This window comes from Phoenix dactylifera, chromosome 5 (genome assembly GCF_051530095.1).
Source record: "Phoenix dactylifera cultivar Ajwa chromosome 5, Ajwa_hap1_PhDact_Kaust_v1.1, whole genome shotgun sequence".
NCBI classification, from domain to species: Eukaryota; Viridiplantae; Streptophyta; class Magnoliopsida; order Arecales; family Arecaceae; genus Phoenix; species Phoenix dactylifera.
In genome coordinates, this window is record NC_143194.1 from 33,426,110 (window position 1) to 33,445,978 (window position 19,869).

Genomic DNA, 19,869 nt, shown 5'->3' on the forward strand with positions numbered 1-19,869 from the left:
TAAAATAAAAAAATTACGATATATATTATATGGCCAAATAATACACACCAAACAAATTAGTTATTTAACAAATCAGTACATACATTTAGGTAAATCGATACATAGTTTCAATAATATAGTGTTTGCAGTACATGGTACACGATTACATGACATATACTCAGCAAATTAGTCATCTAATAACCGAATACATACCGCCATGCAAATTGCTACACAATTTCTAAAACATCATATTCGCCAGTACACATCACACAGCCAATGATGCATACTCATCGACTTTCTGATACATACTGCAAGCTTATTTGATACACATCTAGTAGTGATTCGATATACACTTTAGATATATCGATACATAGTTTTCTAGAATATGTTTTTTATCAGTACACACTATATGGTCAGGTGATACATACCAAGCAAATTAATCATTTCGTAAGCTAATACACACCTCTAGCTAAATTAATACATAATTTTCAGAATATAATGCTCATGACTCATTAGTACCAATACATAGTTTCTTAGCTTTGTCTAACATAAGAAATTATATATATATATATATATATATATATATATATATATATATATATATATATATATCATTTCTTAAATTTTACAAACTATTAGGTGCAAAATGAATTTGGAGGAGAAAGAAACTAGAAAGGAGAATAAAGACCTCAAGGATGGGATAGACGACTTGATAAAGAAAAGGATAGATGAAGAGGCTGGATAAGGAAGAAAAAAAATTACAGACGGTCTCTCTTTGTGGACAATCTCTTTTGGTGGATGTAGTTTCCTTTTTTTAAAATTTTTTAAAGTTATGGGATTAACAGAATCATTAGTAGGAGGATTTTCTATTCTTATTTGATTTTTAGGTTTTCTCTTTAAAATGGATGCTAGAGAAAACTTGGCAAAATAAAAGTCCTACCCTACCACGATATTCTATGGTGCTCGCTCTATATGATTTTTGTTCATATAAGTCAATGTGCATACACAACATTAATTTTTCGTAAGAGACTCGGAGGTTTCATGAAGTTTTTGTCATCCACCATTTAAAGGAAAAGCAATAGGCAGATTGGCAAGTGAATGATTTTTCTGTTTCTCCTTGAAGCCCATTTAGTTGCTTCTTTAGCTACTAGAGGTTGCAGTAACTTGGGTTTCTGAATGCTAAGTCCATGGCGTTGAACGTAACTTGCAAACAGTTACCAACATAAGATTAGGGGGAATCCTGTATTACTCAAACTGATCCAACCTATAGTTAGAACCTGTACTGGGAGAGAACTAGCCCCAGTTGATCTCTAAACAAAGCTGCCAGACTTGGGCCAATACCTTACATGTTCAATTTAATTGAGGTCACGGTTTTAAGCAGTGTGGCACCATGCAAAATTGAACGCGATTTTACTTAATCAGCTGAGCCCATAGAAGCTGGTCCGTGTGGGACAGGACACGAGACACTTGATTTCACCGGGCACTAGCAGTTTCATCTTTCATGCTAAACATGAATTAGGACTAGATCAGTACTTTTGAAGACGTAATTGTCTCCAAATTGGTGATGCCCACGCTTTTTAGTGTTCTTCAAGTCTAAACATCCGTTTTTAAAATAAACCAGGTTCCGGTGAAACAGCCAATTTGAAACAAGGGCTTACAAGCACCAGACGCTAAGATATTTGCTACAAGCTCGTCCAAGTCAAACTTGACAAGCACGCGTCCATTCATAAGATGCAAGATACTCCTCAACTAGTGAGGACTAATATAAATAACTCAATTGTGAACTATCTGAATAGAACGTCAACAAGCCGTTCACATAACATTTATGCAAGCCCAAGTGCCCATACAGAGATTACCGCAACAATATAGAACTCGAAAGGCATAAGCAGATAACATTGTAAAGCAGCACACTAAGCATTCCAGCGACAATAAACCACTTAAACAGAGAAAAGTTTTGGGCTAGCACTACTCCATCAATACCTTTACATTCCCTCTACTAGTACCAGGAGTCTATGACCAGCCAAAAACAAAGTCAAGAATATAGACGATCACCAGAGACAATGGGTATAACAGGTATGCGATGAAGCATGTCCAGAGTGGGAATTTGGTGCGGAAGCTGGTGAACAGTCCCATCACTATGCAAACAACAAGAATAACCAGCACTTCAGCAGAGAAGTCCCAAGTCAAGTGTCTCAGATAAACAAGGGCCAAGAACACAGCCAAGCAGAGCGTGTTGTTCATGGTCACTCCACCATATATCTGCAGCAGTTAAAAGCAAGTAATTTCAACACAACTCAATACTGAATTTCAATGATCAATGAGTGTACACATTTATTTATTTATTATTATTTGCAGCTGAATTGTATCTACTATGTGGTCTGGACCAGCTGGGAAATCACCAATAAAGACAAAAAAAAGGCATCCCAGTGCATGAGACTCTCAGCACTGCATAGTCTGGGGAGGGTCAGATGCACGCAACTTAAACCCTGCATGCCGGGGGGCTGTTTTCATATTTCCAACCTATGACACCTAGGTCACAATGAAGCAACCTTACCATTCCGTCCAAGGCCGACCCTTGTCAACAGTAAAAATTTGCTGCCGACAATGGAAGTTTATCTTCTCACATAGCCTGGATGATGAAGTAGATGGGGAAGAAGATATTTGTGATTCTAGATACTAATATTACAATCACTAAGGGAATCTGAAATTGTCCAAAAGAACAGAATGCATGAAGCAATACATGCTGAAGGAGAAGCTCAGATGATAATTGATGAAAATCTGTTAGAGTATGGTAATATTCAATATAGAAGGCATTCTGAGATAGTCATCTACATAGGTTACAGGAATGAAATCTTAACATGTTTAACTGAAAAATCATAATGATTTAGGTGATTAAGAACAAACCTCGGAGAATGTCAGTGACGAAGTTCTTTGCTTCTTTCGACTGGCAAAAATAATTGCTGAGACAGCCTCGCTGGAGTTAGTAGCCAAAGGCATTGCAATGAAAGAGATAAAGAAAGAAGGTATGTTTGTAGCAAGTGAAAAATTGTCAACAGCATCTACAAGAGGATCAGCAAATACAGCTGCAATAACAGTTCCCAGCAGCAAAAGTAAGACAGCCTTCAAGCATGTCCAAGTAGGATTATCGATACTTTCTACCGCCTCATCACTTTTATCAATTAACATGTTATGTTCTTCCTTCGTTTTCTGCAAAATTGTAGGCATTGAAGTACAGGTTATACTTGCAAGTTTTGTGAGTCATCATATAATGCTTTCTTGGACATATATTATGGAGCAGCTTACCATATGAAAGTCATGCAAGAATCTTTGTGAGTAAGCACCAGAAGTTGTTACAATGGTACGTTTTGCCTCATTAATCCATTTTTTGATTCCTTCAACAAACTCATCTTCCTCAATAAAAGCATTATGAGATGTATCGAATTCTAGCATTACTTTTTCTACAGCATCATCCCTATCCAAGTCTATTTCTTCAAACTGGATTCCTATGATAAGTGCTCTTAACTCCTTAGATGATATTATCCCATCTGAATTCAAATCTAATCTGTGAAACAACCTGCAATGAAACATAATGGTGGGGATAAATAACAGATTACAAATTATGAAAATAGATAAAATGCATGACAAAAACTAACTTTCTTATAACATCCCCATCAGGATTTCCATTATCATCAAGAAGCCGTCCAAGGGATTGCATCTGAGCATGTCTCAGAATTCCTGATATTACATGTTTATGCTTTGCATACGCTAGTCTTCTCCTTTGAATCCATGGCTGAAAGATCTGGTCCAACATATATAAAAACACATGAGGAAAAAGAACGAGGATATGGCCTTTTCAATACAGTACACTTGCTTTCTGTATCTTGCACTATCATAATGACATAGGCAAAGGAATATTAGATACACGATATGCAGTGGAGAATATTTGTTATATTGGATCGCAAAAATTCAAATTTAGGAGGAAGGACGTACTTGATACAACTTGAGGGATATAGCTCTTTTCTGATCCTTATGTTTGTTTAATATCTTTCTTAGAGTAGGCTAATTTGCATGTTCAACTTGGTGTGTTAATGTGCTGAGATGCCTATTTGAATAAAACAAACATCCTTTGGAATGGCAACGGCATAAATTTAACCAATCCAGCAATTTAACCGAGTAAAGATTCTTATCTTGGGTTATTCCTGATCAATGTTTATTCTTTACTAAACGCTTGTTGGCAGAACCTCTCTTAAGAGGATCATATTTAGCTCTGCAAGAGAACATAATCTTTCAAAAGAGAAATGCAACTGAAAAAATTATATAGGATAACATAATAGCAGCATGTTCATACAGCTAACCAAACTTTGTAGTTAAAACCTTGGTTAATGCATACTGATAGCAAGTGATGAATAAGATGATAAGGTTCATGGTTACATGTGATAAATTGAGCAGATGATACAGGCAATCAGAAAGTAAATGTGCAACAAACAATAAGAAAGAGCAAAACTGCCACATACTGTCCTGAAAGAAATTTAAAAACTCCAGTAAGTGTAAAAATAATTGGAATAGCAGTATAGCCACAATCCTTGCAGGATATCTGATTTGTTGACCATGTCAACGAACAATATCTTAAGTTAATGGCATGGAAATAAGAATCAAAACTTCCTAGTATAGGCAATCAAGAAAAATACATTTAACAAGGAATCTTATTAACATCATGTCTACTACAAAGTAACAACCACACTGTTTAAATGGTCAATAAACGCACAAAGATAGTGGATGATGAATAAGCCATCGAGGTTTACAGTAAACATGAGACAAATGCAGTACCTGATACAAGCAATAGGAAAGCACAAGTGCAGCCGAAGCAATGAGAGCAAACAAGACTGCTAAGCGCTGTCCTGAAGGAAACTTGAAAATTTTTGGTAGTTGAACAATAATAAATGGAACAATAGATATGGCCATTATCCTTGCAGCATAGCTAGTTTGTAGATCAGTTGAAATGCCAGACCCTGTGAAGAGTTTGAAATCCACGGTTTTAGTGCACAGAATTGATAAAACGCTACACCCTTGAAAATTAAATATGCAAAGTTACTTATATAATGATCACCTACATGTAACTCCCATAAGATAGATCATTAATAAATATAAGTTCATGAGAAAATGGAATAGAATCAATTCAAAAGAACAAACCTACCAAGGAACAAACAAATGATGAATTTTGAAAAGGAGTGCACAGAATCATTGAGGACAGTGTTTAGTATTCATTTCCAGGAACAAAATTCACTGATGTTTGTCCAGCAGTTTTAGACAACAAGTTTTTTTCACCATATATTTTTCGATTATCTTATTTCATTGAAAAGGAAATCATCCTAACTCTTATTTAGAGCTTGCCCATATGGGTCCCAAGCAACCTCTAATTTCCTTCTTAGAAAATAACCATGTCACATCCATATGTAGTAAGATATCATGTACCATAACCAACAAGCCATATCGGATATATATAAACTTGATAGGATAGGAAACCAAGGTCCGCTGTAACGACCATACCGACGTACCGGTAGGCACGGGTACCGGTATGGTACCGGTACCATACCGAACCGAACCGGTATTGTACCGGTTCGGCTGTCTCGGGCCAAAAGCCAAAAAAAAATTTGAGGTCGGTACGAGCCGGTCGGTACCGGCCGGTACCGACCGGTACGGGTTGCGAATAGTCGGAACCGAAAAAAATAGCAGTACCGTACTGGTTCTGTCCGGTACCGGTACGTACTGGCCCGTACCGATCGGCATGGCAGACCATGTATGAAACACAATAATGTGCCAGTGCAAGCATCTTTTGCCCATCAACAAGGGAGCTAACCATTCCACCGTGCTCAGACGATACCGATGATGCAGCCATGAGTACGATACTCATTTCCTAAGATTATTATTTCATCTATGTGACTTTGTTCGAATGTAACTACATCAATTCACAGAATGCAACTGCTTCTTTCCAACACCAAGGTCAATGCATGGCAATAATATCTGCAGCTTTATGAACATAATGCATGAGATTAACTATGCATGTAATTCCAAAATTTTCATTAATAATGCCTGAGTACTGTCTGATACATGGCAAAAACTCTTATGGAACAAAAACTCTTGGTGGACATAGGTCCACCTAGGCAGTGGCATGAAGTTATTGTTCTTGCTAGCTGAGGTCCACCTAGGCAGTGGCATGAAGTTATTGTTCTTGAGTATACAGAGCTCTATTCTGTTGCTTGATGCTTCTTTACAGGAGAGTAAACAGGTTAGAATTAGTTGGAGACGACCCAAACTCAAACCTGATAGAGTTAGCATGAAATAATGAATCCAGATCTGATATAAAAAAAAAAGACCCAATCTAACATAAATCAATGTTCAAATTAGATCATATTCAATTAATCACAATTTTTTGACATATTACAGTATTGAGGAGAAAACTAAATAATGTGACATATTAGCATCTATGCTGAAAAATATCAAGATCAGAAGCTATTCCTTGATAACCAAAGAAAAGCATGTTTTCAAATAAATAGAGGCGAAACATACCGAATAGACTAAAACCTTTTGTATCTTGCAAATCTATTGAAGTTGAATTCTCTGAAAGGTCACATTTGCCAACAACAACACAAGAACCCCAAAGTAATGTTAGAAGCATGACAGTTGATCCAGCAAGCAATCCCATCCCAATCAAGACCTGATTTTGGGCAGTCTCTTTACTCCCAGAAAGTCCAGATACTGTAAAGGATTATGGACACAATAGATTAGATGCAGCTAACATATCCACATACTTTCTAATATATCTGGATTGGCTACATATCATATCAAATATTTGAGATTTGAAAGAGCACTGAGTTATCTATCTTCCAGATAGGCAATTTAATTGAACAGTAATACAGCAAGTTAAGTTCATTATCAAGCACTGGTTACCTTCCTATATTCTCTGATGTATCACCATATGATCATGTTAATGGAGGAAAGAAAACTTTTAATCGCCAACACACTTGTCCAAAAAAAAAATCCAAATGTCTTCTGTCCATTCCGCATGAGCCATGCATTTGATTGATAAGCTTAATAACCGTTCATGCAGCCTAGGTGCCTAAACACTTTTAGGCATGTGTTCTGATTTCTTGTCATGATCTAATCTTGTGTATGGATGTTCAGTGTTAAATGATGATCTATTGAACAGGGCACATGTTACACATGCTAACAATAATCTTGTTGGCTTATGGGTAATTGAGGTTCGCTAGTAATTCTCCCCATTCCAAAAATATCTGACATGAAAACACATGAATACTATGTAAGGTGTAAATAGACATGAAAAACATCTCACTACAGCACACTAATGCAGATCTTTGATATCCAATTCTAGTTGTTCCTCTCTGTCCATAATAAGTTCATCAATCTGACATGACTGTGCAAGCAAGTTAAACATCCATTTCCCACAACATGACCTCGGCGCAATTAACACAGCACCAAGTTGCATGTACGGGATATTTGTCTACCCGTCTTCAAAATTTGACATCCACGCTCTTTATCAATGACAATCATACACTTTATCAGTCTCATCAGGGCAGTGCAGGAAACATGACTAGAACTACTACAGTGTTAACGATCATGTTTCATTTTTCTTTCTTCCTTTCCTTTTTGGGGTATAAGCAGGGGGCAAGCCCCTAAGAAAAATGATGAAATGTTCTTCCAGCTGCATTAGCATTACAAGAATAGATCAACTCTGGAGGAAAATTTTAACACCAAACAGTGGTCTGAGCAGCCGGAGTAGCAGCATTAGCAAGGAATTCAGGCAATATCATGCTTCATTCAAATCACATAGATCATATGAACAATTACAAGAGTTCATAGATCCTTCCTTTGACCTCCCATTCCTTTTTACAGTGTGATTTGAAATGATACTGGAACCATCAATATTGTTTTCATTCTTCTTCTTCATTTTCGCCTAACTCTTCCTTTTCTGAATGAAACCAGAAGCATGTCTCGTTCTAATTTGCATGGAATCATTATCCTTGTTCTTTTCTTAGGATCAATCTGCTCACGGTAATTGCTACAAGTGCTTTACTCTAAGAAATAATTAGACTTTTTATAATTATAATTTACAATTTGATATTATCATTAATATATCATTAATATATACATATTAAAAAAATTAAAAGAAATTTTGACAGTTAATCCAATATATGGTGTGTGATGTCAATGCAGGCCTTTGTGATTGTTTACAAGTCATTTTCATATATCTGGCCCTTAGCAATGACAGTACTGGAGAAATGTTACTAATGAATCTGCTTCTCTATAATCATGAAAGCCATCTCACAAGAATGACCACTAGATGTGGAGTGTATTGAGAAAGAGCTCACCATTTAGTAAACGCACTAAAAGCACCAGAGAAGAATTAGCGAAATTCTTAAAAACAGAGAGTGCAGCACCAAAAGCACCAGAGAAGAATGAGAGGAATTTTTACAAACAGCAAGTGCATCAGATTTGTAGAAACCATAAACACAAAAGATGAGAAATAAGATGTTCATTCACATAATGGCTCAAACAACAAATTGAGACGAACTATGAAGTAGCCGATGGTCTTCACAATGTTGAGGCTTACACACAAATTATGCTCTACTTTTGAAAGTTATTTTCAATAATCCATCATTTTTTATAGAGCTCTCAAATCTCTTAAATCTTAAAATTGATGCGACAAGTGATATCACACATAGGAAAAGAAGTAACGAATCTAGTTCAGAGAATCCACTTTCCTCTATGATCAAGGAACTGATTGAGTTGGAGATGTAATATATAATTGCTCACTAGATACAGTTATGAGGTGCTAAACGAAGCAAACACCATAGACATCTGTCTCGTGTCTCGCGATCCTTAGATTGTGCTATGCACAAAATCCCTGGCAACTTTTTTGCAAAGCATAAGAATTTTCAAGACAAACCCCTTTTGAAGAGACAAGTGAAAAGCTATATAAGAACCAAAACAGGTTAGCCTACCAATTTCCAAGAAATTAAAGCGAGGATCCAAAATCTTTACAGAAGGAACCTCTAAAAATTAGATGGGAAAACTCTAAGCCCACTTTTGCTTGAAATACATTTCTCGAGCACATTGAGCTTTGAAGGCTAAAAAGACCAAAACAGAATCAGAAACTTGAAATCCAGAATTAACACAAATTATTCCTCACTAATTGTATATGTTTCCGCACTGCATATGTTCTAACAAAGAAAACTTCCACCTCTGAGTGACATCTAGTAAGTTATACTCTGACGAGCTTACAGTCTCCGTGATTCTATTCATCTTCGATTTTGTAATCACAAACAAAGGTGCCACTAGCTTCCTACTTCTTGATGATTGGTTCTGCTTCAGATCCAATATCCTGACTCAGATATTAATTCCTACATCAATATGATTGGCCCCAAGATCCATAGCCCAACGGCCCTTTTCGTCGTTCTCAGTCTTCCCTAACAACCCGCCTACCCCCAATCGAGGCATTGAAACACCAAACGTGGTTCCGTCAGAGCGACGGCACGAAACATGGTAAGACAGACAAATCCATTCCAAATTCCAATTAACAAAGAAGGAAAACTCACCGAAATCAGAAAAAAATAATTAAAAAAAAACAAAAAAGAGAAAACAACGGCCATAAAAAGCTGCAGAAAAGAAAGCCGAGAAGCGAACAGAGATCAGAATCAATCTACCGAGAATGAGCATGGCATCGGGGAGGGCGCCGAGGATGGGGAGGAAGAGACCGCCAACGATGCCAGGACCCAGGATCTCGAGCAGCAGCTCGCTCCCCGTGGAGAGATAGGTCGCGCCCTTAAACATCAAGAACCCGTACGCCACCGCGAGAAACAAGTTTCCGACCACCGTCGTGGTGCACGGGAGGAAGCCGTACGTCTGCTCGCACTCCTCCGCGGAAAAGAGCCTCGAGTATCCCGCGCTCCGCCGGAGAAGGAGAACAGGGTCCGACCGGGTTGCGCCGTCGCGGGTGACTCCATCGGAGATCAGATGCTCCTCCTCGTCCGCCGCCGCCGCCGCCGAGGTCGAGATCAGGCGGCCGTGGGCACCCCGACCGGCGAGGAGGAGGAGGAGAAGAGAGAGAAGGAGGAGGGGAGGAGGGAATGCGTCCGGTCGCTTCGCCATCTACAACAAGAAGTGTGGTGAGGCGAGGGAGGCGAAGGGAAAGGATGATAACAAAGAATGATCGGGTTCGGGTCTCTTCCAATCGGAAAATGCAACTTTCCTGAAATACCCCTAGTAATTTGCAGGCTTTAAGGGTTCGGGTTGCATCTTTGGCGCGAAGGAATGATCGATCTTCGTTCGCGATATCGGCCGCTGCAGGGCGCCTCGCGGAGATGGCAGGCACTCGAACTCCTCCATTCATCCGCCAGCACAGATCTCGAAGCGTCTATTGCGCGATCGAACGGTGGCCTCACGACAAGGAAGGTGAATCTATATCTTGCGCGAAAGAGACGCAAACTCAATTTTTAGTCGGCAGGATCTGGATGTACTAAAATATACGATTTTAGTTAATTTCGTCAGGTCCGAATGAGACGGATCGAGGGGGTGGAGGGAGCCGCGTGGAAGTACGTGGGCGGCAGAGAACGACCGCGGGACAGGCGGGCCCCTTCTACGGCGCCGGATCAAGAAGATCGTTTCGGACGTCGAAGCGTCCGCGGGAAGTCCCTATTTTGTAATGTGTGGTCTGTGTCGGGAAGCTTTGCGGAGAACCGGACTTGTGGCCTCCTTTTAACTATCTGAGTCCAAGTTTCAAACGAAAAGGAACCCTACCATATATATATATATATATAATAAACTATAGATGATAAAGGCGACTTCTTTCTTTTTCTAATCAGATCAAACCTATTAATTATACTCACAAACAATTTGGACTACGTCTCTTCTTCTTTTTTTAACTCGACTCCTGCATAAATTGGACTTCATCACTTATTCTTTATCCGCATTTGTCATTGCTAGTATTAATAAATAGGGCAGTGGATTAAGGCACCGCGATATAATTATTTTTGCTTAAAAATATCGTGTCAAATATAAGTTTCTCAACCAATTGCATCTTAATGGTATTTATAGCTTACCGTATAAGGAGTAAAGTTTAATTAATTGCAACAAAGATAACATTCGGCATTATTCTATATAACCTAATGATGCAAATTTTAATTTCAAAAGATGATTGTCTTTTTAATCTAACATAAGAATGGTTTTTGATCAGCAGTAATATAATATTCCTCTCTTGTGGTTCTATTCTAGCATGAATTAATATGATCTAAATAAATTTTTATATCTTTATCCTAACATCACAAAAAAAATAGTTAAATTTCATAAATTTTAATTTCCATAATATCCTTAATTAAATAACTTTCATGGAGGATTTAGCTAAACTTCTATAAAATGTATTTCGATGTTTTTGGATTTCTAGAAGGAAGAGTCTAAAGAGGAAACTCTTCTTGAGTTGCAATTTTTATCTATTGGCATTCTATTTATTGGAGATAATCTGGATCATAGAGCTGATGCATGAAAAGGACAAAAAGAAACTATAGAAGTATTCAAAAAAAATAGACCCGTTTGAATTGAACATTGACTTGGTTTTGATATTTAAAAAATGGAGTTGCTGCATAGCCAAACTCTACATGAAGCTAATATCCTTAGAATTGCATAGTAATTTTTTCACATTCAAAAATTTAAAATTACAGAGGCATGTTATTCTTTTCCTAAGCATTATATATCAAACAATAATGAACAATTTATATATTACACAAAATCCTTGCTAAAATATTTTTTTTTAATCTAAAATTTTTAACAACTGCTATGTGCATTTGCATATGTACTAGTGAGATTAAAAATTTGAATACTCCTTCCCTCCCCGCCTCTCTCTAGTAGATGGGTACAAACATGCACATAAAAATACGACACTTCAAAGAATTACATGATGACCATATTTTTTTTTTCCTATTAAGTACAATTTAAAGTGAAATTTTGATAATGCAACTAATAAGAAGAGTTTTAAAAAAATGAACTTGAAATACTTTTTCATCTTTAAAAATTTTCAAATAATCTTTCAAATTACCAAATTGTTCTAAGGTAATCCTTCAATCAGCCAACCCACGCTATTAACCCATCATTTCAAAAAATAACTTTATCCTTTTTGCACTTTAGACTGCTCGTCTTCTTACCTCAAGAGAGAAAAGAAAGAGAGAAGAAGAAAAGAAGAATAAGAAAAATAAAATAAAAGAAAGGAAAGAGGAAGGCAGCGCGCGAAGAGACAGGTGTCGCCACTAAGGTGGTAGTTCAGTTGAAACAGAGCGTTTGCTTCCAACCAAGTGGTTTCAGGTTCGAAACGCGCGGACATCGATTAAATCGGGGATCGGATGCTCCACGTCTGGTCACGGGGTCTGGAAGCGCTACTGGTCGGCTCATAGCCTTAATGGTGTCAGGTGTGACGTACTTACACGGAGGGTTCGCGACGGAGCCCAGAGGGGTAACCGAGCCGCCCCACGAGAGAGGAGGGTATGAGTAAAACCGGCCGGGGTGCCTAACACACGGTCATTTCTGCCCGCATTGAACATTCTCCTGATGAGATGGGGCCAGTAGGGCTGCTGCGCAGGGTAGGTTTGTCCCTTCCTCCCCCCTTCCTTTTTATTCCAGCCAAAAAAAAAAAAGACAGGTGTTGACTGGTAGCGGTTGTGGCGACTCGATCATGGGCGGTGGTGAGGGTTGCGACGGAGCAACCGAGAGACGGAGACTTTTCAATTCAGAGGGAGAAACAGAATTTTGGCCTGCTCCAGTATAAACATGACGACAATTTAGGATGAAGAAGCATTTAGGTCTTTACTCTTTCCATCTCAAAGGAACTGACTTCATTCCCGCATCACGCATCCGAAGTGCCAGAAAAGATCGTTAAAGATGTAGTCCAAAAACAGAAAAATATCGTAGGCAAGGAAGAGGACCAGAGTCGAGATCCACTAATGTTCTTTTTTTTTTTTTTTTGGCTGATAATTAGATTCTCTTCGGCATACCGCCATGTGTCATGCCCTTCTGTAGGTCTCGATTGGGAACCTCCTTCTTACCATCTCCTCCCACAATCTTTTGCTTCCCCTATACGTCCGGAGAGCAGACAAGGAAAAGGGGCGAACCTCCTACTTTACTCCCCTGCTCTGTTTTCTCTCTTCTTCTTAATGTGTTCTCCTTTCCCTTTTTTATGTTTTCGCAACGGGGCTGTGATTAGAAAGAGAGAGGGCTTGAGTTGGTTCTGGAAACAGGGGTTCGTCTGTTGTGGTATAGGACGGGACGGAGGAAGGGGAAGCAAATGCCTCTTTTGGATTGGGTTTCTGGCCACAATAACGGGTTTCTCCAGTAGATACACTTCATATGAGCCCCTCTCCTAGTCTCTTTTCCCGTTTCCTTCACCAGTTTCATTCTTCTCTAGGAATCAATCCTTCATGATTCCGCCCTTATGTAGATTTCCTTTTCAAATTACATGGAGGTTGTTTATTCTCTTCTAGGAGTGCTCGATGTCGAACACGATGGAGTTGTCCATGAGCTTGCGGCTGAGAGAGTCAGTTTCTTGGAATTAAGACGTCCATAAACCAGCGGCCGTCGGAGGTGTAGCCGTTGTTGACGGGGAAGCCATCCGAACAAAAGATAACACCGACTAATAGATTTATCATGCGATGGTCGCATACGGAGATGAACGGCAGAACCATCTCGGAACGTTTAGAAGGACCAATTTAAATTTTTTTTTGAAGATGAACATCTCGGACAATTGCCCAAATCTGAAAGGATGACACTGTAAACTTTTCTTATTTTAACGACCTTACCTTGTTTTCTTATCACTCACATATTAGTGCATTCACCTACACAAATAGACTTGTGAACATGCGCGCACATGCACGCCATTACAGGTTCAAGGAAGTTAATTATACGTAGAGTAATCTGACACATTGTCCTGTTTTTCTTCTTATTTTTTCGTAAAGTTTTTTTTTTCCCGCTATAGACACATTCATGCAAGTCAGCTACAGTTTTCATCCAGATTCCATCTGCAGGTACTGTAAGTAGCCATGCTGCTTGCATTAGAATTCGAATAATAACACGCAGCAGATTCCCGTCCCACCAATCCATATGTGCGTAACGTGCCTGGACATCTGGATTCCTTAGTGGCAGCTTTTCACTCTTAGCTTGCGGACTAACAAAGGGTATATCATATCAGCTTATATATTAAGCTAACATTCCTCTTCAAACTAAATTATTTCATGCGCATCTTTATCTAACCATTCATGCATGATAAAAAAAAAGATTTAACCAATATATGATTACCAAATGGAAATTGATACACACGCTCGGTATTATTGACCTTGAGCCATTCCTTACCCATACCAGCTCATAAGCTAGCAACTTGCCCTAGCTATTCTATTGCATGTGCACAGCAGTGTAGCTGAGCCATTCTCACGAGATGGCAAATATGACATACCTGCGATTAGTTTTGTATTTGCTTACTTTTAGAAACATCTAGCTAACACAGTGATCTATCCAACCATGAAGAGACGTGTGGGGCACGTAGACTCGGCCCACATTTCGCTTTAAAGACATGGAAGGGCCCTCCGAAAGGAATGGTAGAGGCAGCCAATGGATTAGTCCGTCACAATAATTGACATCTGGGACCGATGATGAAATGGAGTAAACAGGGGTTGCATCATATCAAGGCATATAGGATATAAACTAGCCAGGTTGCATCGGGGCTAAGCTTTAAAACAGTAAAGTTAGAAGCTACAGCATCATGCCACTATAAACTTGCTTCTAAAAAATTCAGAATAGAAGTTTGTGTATACATTCAACTTGATATTAGGAAACAAACTTACCACATCATCCCACACTCCTGTTTTTCAAAGAGAAACAGGTCAATATAGTATATGAATGAAGTCACCTCACCAAGTGAAATCCATTCTCCCAGCATGCAATGCCATGAAGAACAAACGACCTCTGCAGAAACAAAATACCAACATAGGAAATGACAAGAAAAGATGAGGAATATTAGAGCGAGATATTGCCAATATTACATACAAAACTTTGGTTGCCAACTAGTAGCAAAAAATGGCACCTGATTAGCATCATTATAATATTTCTCACCTAAAAACTATTTATAGAAAACTAAATTAACATAGGTTTAACATATGCACCAAAATGAAAATTATCATCTTCACGCTGAGCTGGTTAAGAGAAGACCACGTCAAATATCAGCTCTCTCTTCCCAATCCCCAATACCCAGCTCTCGTGGATAGAACAAGGGGTGATCCCATCAACTGACAAGACTGTCTTATATTTCCTCCTAAACTGGAGTTTATCTGCATGCCAATCCAACTTCCAGATCCCACTTGAAGTCCCATGCTTATGACAACTCATCAAGCAATTGATTTGAAAATGACCTTACAATCACTTTATGGAGTGTGATCGCAAGAAATCCACAATCATGACACCTCTCAATGAAGTTGTTGATGTTGCCCTCTCATGGTGCCCTGCTGATTTCAATATAGAAGAGGTTTCGATAAATACAGCTATCAGTAGGGGGCAGGGTTGGGCTTCCGGACTTGATAGAAATGTGGTGCAGCTTCAATAAGCCAGGATGGATCAATAGCAATTACATTGCGCATATAATGCTTGTCGGTGGAAACAAGAGAATGGTAGACCACCCACTTTGGATTGACTCTGTCCAAGGACAAAGCAATGAGTTTAGCATCTTCCTTTCATAATATCACGGACTCTGATAGAATTGCATGGAAGATTAGGAATTTTTTTGCAAGAATGGAAGATTAAAATTAACAATGAGCATATAATGTATAAATAAACAGTAAAAGATCTGCTCAACATGAAATTTGTTAGGTGGTATGCCTCGGTTAAGTGAAGAAGGTCAATCAAACCAACCAACATTGACTGATCATGCTAGTTTAATCAATATAATATCCCATGATCACCAGTATTCATACTTGCTTAAATATTAGAAACACCTGTAATCTATAAACATACACAAAATATGATGGAGCTATACACTTATTTCTGAAACATATTTCAACTCTTAATTATGGCTATATAAATGGACAAGCTATTATTTTTCTTAAAAAAATACCACCTCTATACCATGGTGCCAGCAAATCACAACCAAAATGACTATAAGACCAAAGCAACCATAGAGAGAATCTTCTATCAGGTAATCAACTAAAAGGTAACGGATGTCGGCAATTTTTGCCAACAGATGTATTCTTGTTCCTTTGTTTGGGTTATTCTCTCATATTGATCATCTCCAAAGGTATTATAACTACGAACGACAAATTGGACAACCAAATATCTTAACCATAATTTTCTTTTCTACCAAGCAATGCTGAACCGGCCCATAACAGCCGGTTCCGCTCGTACCGAACCAGTACCGGCGCCTACAGGCCGGTTCAGCTCGTACTGAACCGGTACCGGCGCCGACCAGGTCGGTTCGGACACAGAAAACGGTTCTGGCCGCCGGAACCAGCCAGTACAAGGCACTGAGTCCGGTTCGATCTGTGGCATTTAATGCTACGGTGCGTTGTGGCCTTTTTGGCCATAGCGCGTTGCATGCACAAAGGCCACAACGTGCGTCTTTTTGGCCGGTTCGATACCAGTTCGAACCGGCGCCGACCGGTACGCATACCGGTACCGGTTCGGCGATTCTTTTTTTCTACAAGTCTGAACTATGTACTGAAACACTGTTTTCCTTCTAGGCCGCATTCACTGTTTAATAGCTTAAACAACCAGGGCAAATAATGAGCTTCATCCCCCAACAAAGTGCTCAATAGAGTGAAACAATAGATGCCAGGGCCATCTGCCGAACTGTTACATGGACCAGGATATATAGCCAAAAACTTGACAAATCATGAATGTTTAACTATGTCATATAAATCTTGCCCAACGGCCAGCAACTGCACCAATCCACACCACCACAGTGGCACGATTTCTTTCAGACTGCACTAACTAGGATCACCAAGAAATGGTGGGAGTTGAGAATCCCCCAAACCACCTCATGGGGCTTGAAATCATGACCTCTCCAATAGCAGGATAAAGCCTTTCCCCCTCACTAAGATGTTGCTTGATATCAAGCACGTTCACATTTCTTAGTACATAATGGATACAAAAACTACTCTTGCCTTTTCCACAGGACAGGACGTAGGAAGCTGGTTTTTCTCTGTTTAAATACTTACCAGTCTTACACAAACATGGTCAGCAGCAACACGACTTCTATATTCCAAGAAGTTCGCTGAATTTCAAAACAAAATATTATCTGAGATGATAGGTCGGCAAGGTGCATTCATAAAAGTATAGATACACATATTCAGTAAAAAACAAATATGTCGGTAAACCTAATAATGCATCAATACAGAAAATACAATCAGATCTGTAAAAATTGAGCATTTTATTATAACCATAAACGACTCCAAAAAAATTCACTAAAGCAGTATAATTAATTTGGAAAAGCTTAATCGGTATTGTTTCAGTTTGTTTAAATGAGGGAAATAATTATGTTTAAAACAACATTTTTACAATATTTGGTTATACACTAAAAAGATGAATACATAAAGTAAATAGGCCATTAGCTGACAACATTTCAAAATCTATACTTAAAGTACATTTGTAAAAGTTCGAGTTGTTTGGACAGTTCTCAAATTCCAGAAATTTTTTGAAAGAATGCAATATATCCCTTAGATCTTTACTTTTCAAGCATAGATCAATGTATTTGTTACTAAACCCAAAATTTATCACTGTTCAAGCTCTCTTTATTTCTTCATTTGCAAGAAAGAAAATATAAATATGGATTTCACAAAAATCATAAAAACTAAAGAAATTCAATTTGATGATTCATCTCATTCTAAATCCACTTTTATTAAAAGAAAAGTCAGTTAAGGTGGAGAACAGGGTAGGAAGGTTTTACACAGAAAAAAAGTTCAGTTAGTTTGGATGATGTTGTATCACAAACTACAAATACGTCAATTACAGGCAATCCATTTTGACTATATGTGATTATTATAAAATAAGAATCTAGTTTACCAGCATAAACTATAAAGTTTCAAGAATATTGAATTCCTACTTTAATAAAAGCTCATCTCAGGAAGATACCTCAAACATTTTAACAATAGTTTGAAACCATCTACAGATACTGCAATTGGAATTATCCATGAAAAAAAAAATTAGAGGTTTAGCTATGAAATGGACCTAGAATGGACAAATACCCTAATGACAAAGTCAAAATATTCTACAGACTCATAAGTTCAGTCTTGTAGCCTTCCAGACACCTTTGAAATAACCAGAACATTCCTGAAATTAACAGGGGAGGCTAGATTGTCCATCTGATCAAATTAGGTTGTCCTACTCTGTTGAATGCTAACTTGTATTGTACCAAACACAAGATACAAAAGAAAATAAGAAATCAAAGGCATCTATATGGGTAGCACCCAATGCTTACATACATGCATGCATGCATACATAAGAGCATATATTTAAGCAGCCTCTTTAGATTTGAGCAGCATCTTAGATGTAAACCAAAAAATATTTTCTTGCTCTCTTGCTCTGTTACTGAAACTCAAAACTCCAAAATTCCTGTATGATGAACCCCTAATCATCGTCAACAAATTAAAATTTTAAAATATTCATATTTTATTTAAACCAAAGAATATTACATTTTTTTGTCCTACAAATTGTTCATCAAGATTTCCTTCTGTTAGATGCTTTCCTGGGTCCAAATGAACCAACCCTTGGAACTTTCATTCCCTGCCGTATGAGCCTCAATATTTATCACATTTAAGCAGTTCTGATCTTTAGACAGTTATTAATATCAAAAAATTGCAATTATGAGGCCATGGGATCAATCCAGCTCTTCAACCACTGAAACTAAATACCTCACATAACAAAAGACAAACTATAGGCAAAGAAAAATGCAGATTGCCTGGCATAAATATTGCCCTTCAATTTATCACACGAACCTGAAAAGTACGGAAGATGGATGGATGTATACTTCTTGGGAACTCTTAATTGTCTTGTACATACCGTTTGGACTGAACTCCTACAAGTAAATCACAGTAGGTTAACAAGACTCACGCAGAGAAATCCAACTCAATATAGTCAATAAACAATATCATGATTACTATATTGGCTTCTTGACTGCATGAAAGTAACACAAAAACGCACAGTAAGAGGTATCAATCAATTTTAGAGAAGAATCATTACAATGCGGCTAATGACATCTAAAAAGAATATAAATAAGGAATAAAGATAATTTTAAGAAAACCAGATTGTGGCATTAAACTAGATGCAAGGGTATGAAAGATATCTTGATATCAAATAAATGGACCAAGTAATGGTCTGTGAGATCAGACAATGCTGAGGCCATCCAGATAAATATGATAAACTCCATAGCAAGGTCCGCCGTACCGGTACCGGTCGGCGTACTGGTGGCCGGCCGGACCGGTACGGTACCGGTCCAGTCCGGTACGTACCGGCTGGTACCGGTCCCGTACCGGCCGGTACGCGGTGGTTTCAAAAACCACAGCGCGCGGCGCTGTGGTTCTTAAAAAAAAAAATCGTACCGGTGCGAACCGTATCGGCCTCGTACCGGCTCCTAACCGGCCGGTGCGCACCCGTACCGGCCGGTTCGGATAAAAAATCGGAAAATACCGGTTTTTTATCCGTTCCGGTACCGGTCCACGGCCGGACCGGTACGTACCGGCCCGTACCGGCCGGTACGGGCCGGTACGGCATTCCATGCTCCATAGTCAGATTCAAACATTCTAGATAGGCATGTAAGTCTATGTATAGCTATACAACATTCCTACGATAGCAAAA

General features: G+C 38.5%; 2 protein-coding genes across 3 annotated transcripts in view; both read right to left on the reverse strand.

Annotated features, from left to right (window-relative positions):
• Nucleotides 1-1,718: 1,718 nt before the first annotated feature.
• Nucleotides 1,719-10,537, reverse strand: LOC103703017 (sodium/calcium exchanger family protein / calcium-binding EF hand family protein). The gene is made up of 7 exons (XM_088722491.2): nucleotides 9,702-10,537; nucleotides 6,547-6,735; nucleotides 4,807-4,988; nucleotides 3,633-3,778; nucleotides 3,283-3,553; nucleotides 2,884-3,186; nucleotides 1,719-2,238 (listed from the first exon to the last, which is right to left on the reverse strand). Exons 1-7 carry the CDS (start codon nucleotides 10,144-10,146, stop codon nucleotides 1,990-1,992), a joined length of 1,785 nt encoding a protein of 594 aa, XP_088578617.1. The 5' UTR covers nucleotides 10,147-10,537; the 3' UTR covers nucleotides 1,719-1,989.
• Nucleotides 10,538-15,023: 4,486 nt separating this feature from the next.
• LOC103703018 (RNA helicase family protein) overlaps nucleotides 15,024-19,869 on the reverse strand; it is a 37,404-nt gene continuing 32,558 nt past the window's right edge. The window contains exons 22-23 of one of the 2 annotated variants that reach the window (XM_008785709.5): nucleotides 19,011-19,090; nucleotides 15,024-15,717 (exon numbers count right to left, since the gene is read on the reverse strand). In XM_008785709.5, the coding sequence (XP_008783931.4) occupies nucleotides 15,570-15,717; nucleotides 19,011-19,090 (228 nt within the window). In that variant the 3' untranslated portion in view covers nucleotides 15,024-15,569. Of the gene's footprint in view, nucleotides 15,718-16,899; nucleotides 17,291-19,010; nucleotides 19,091-19,869 lie in introns of those variants that run through there. The other variant, XM_088722492.2, reaches the window with a different exon arrangement.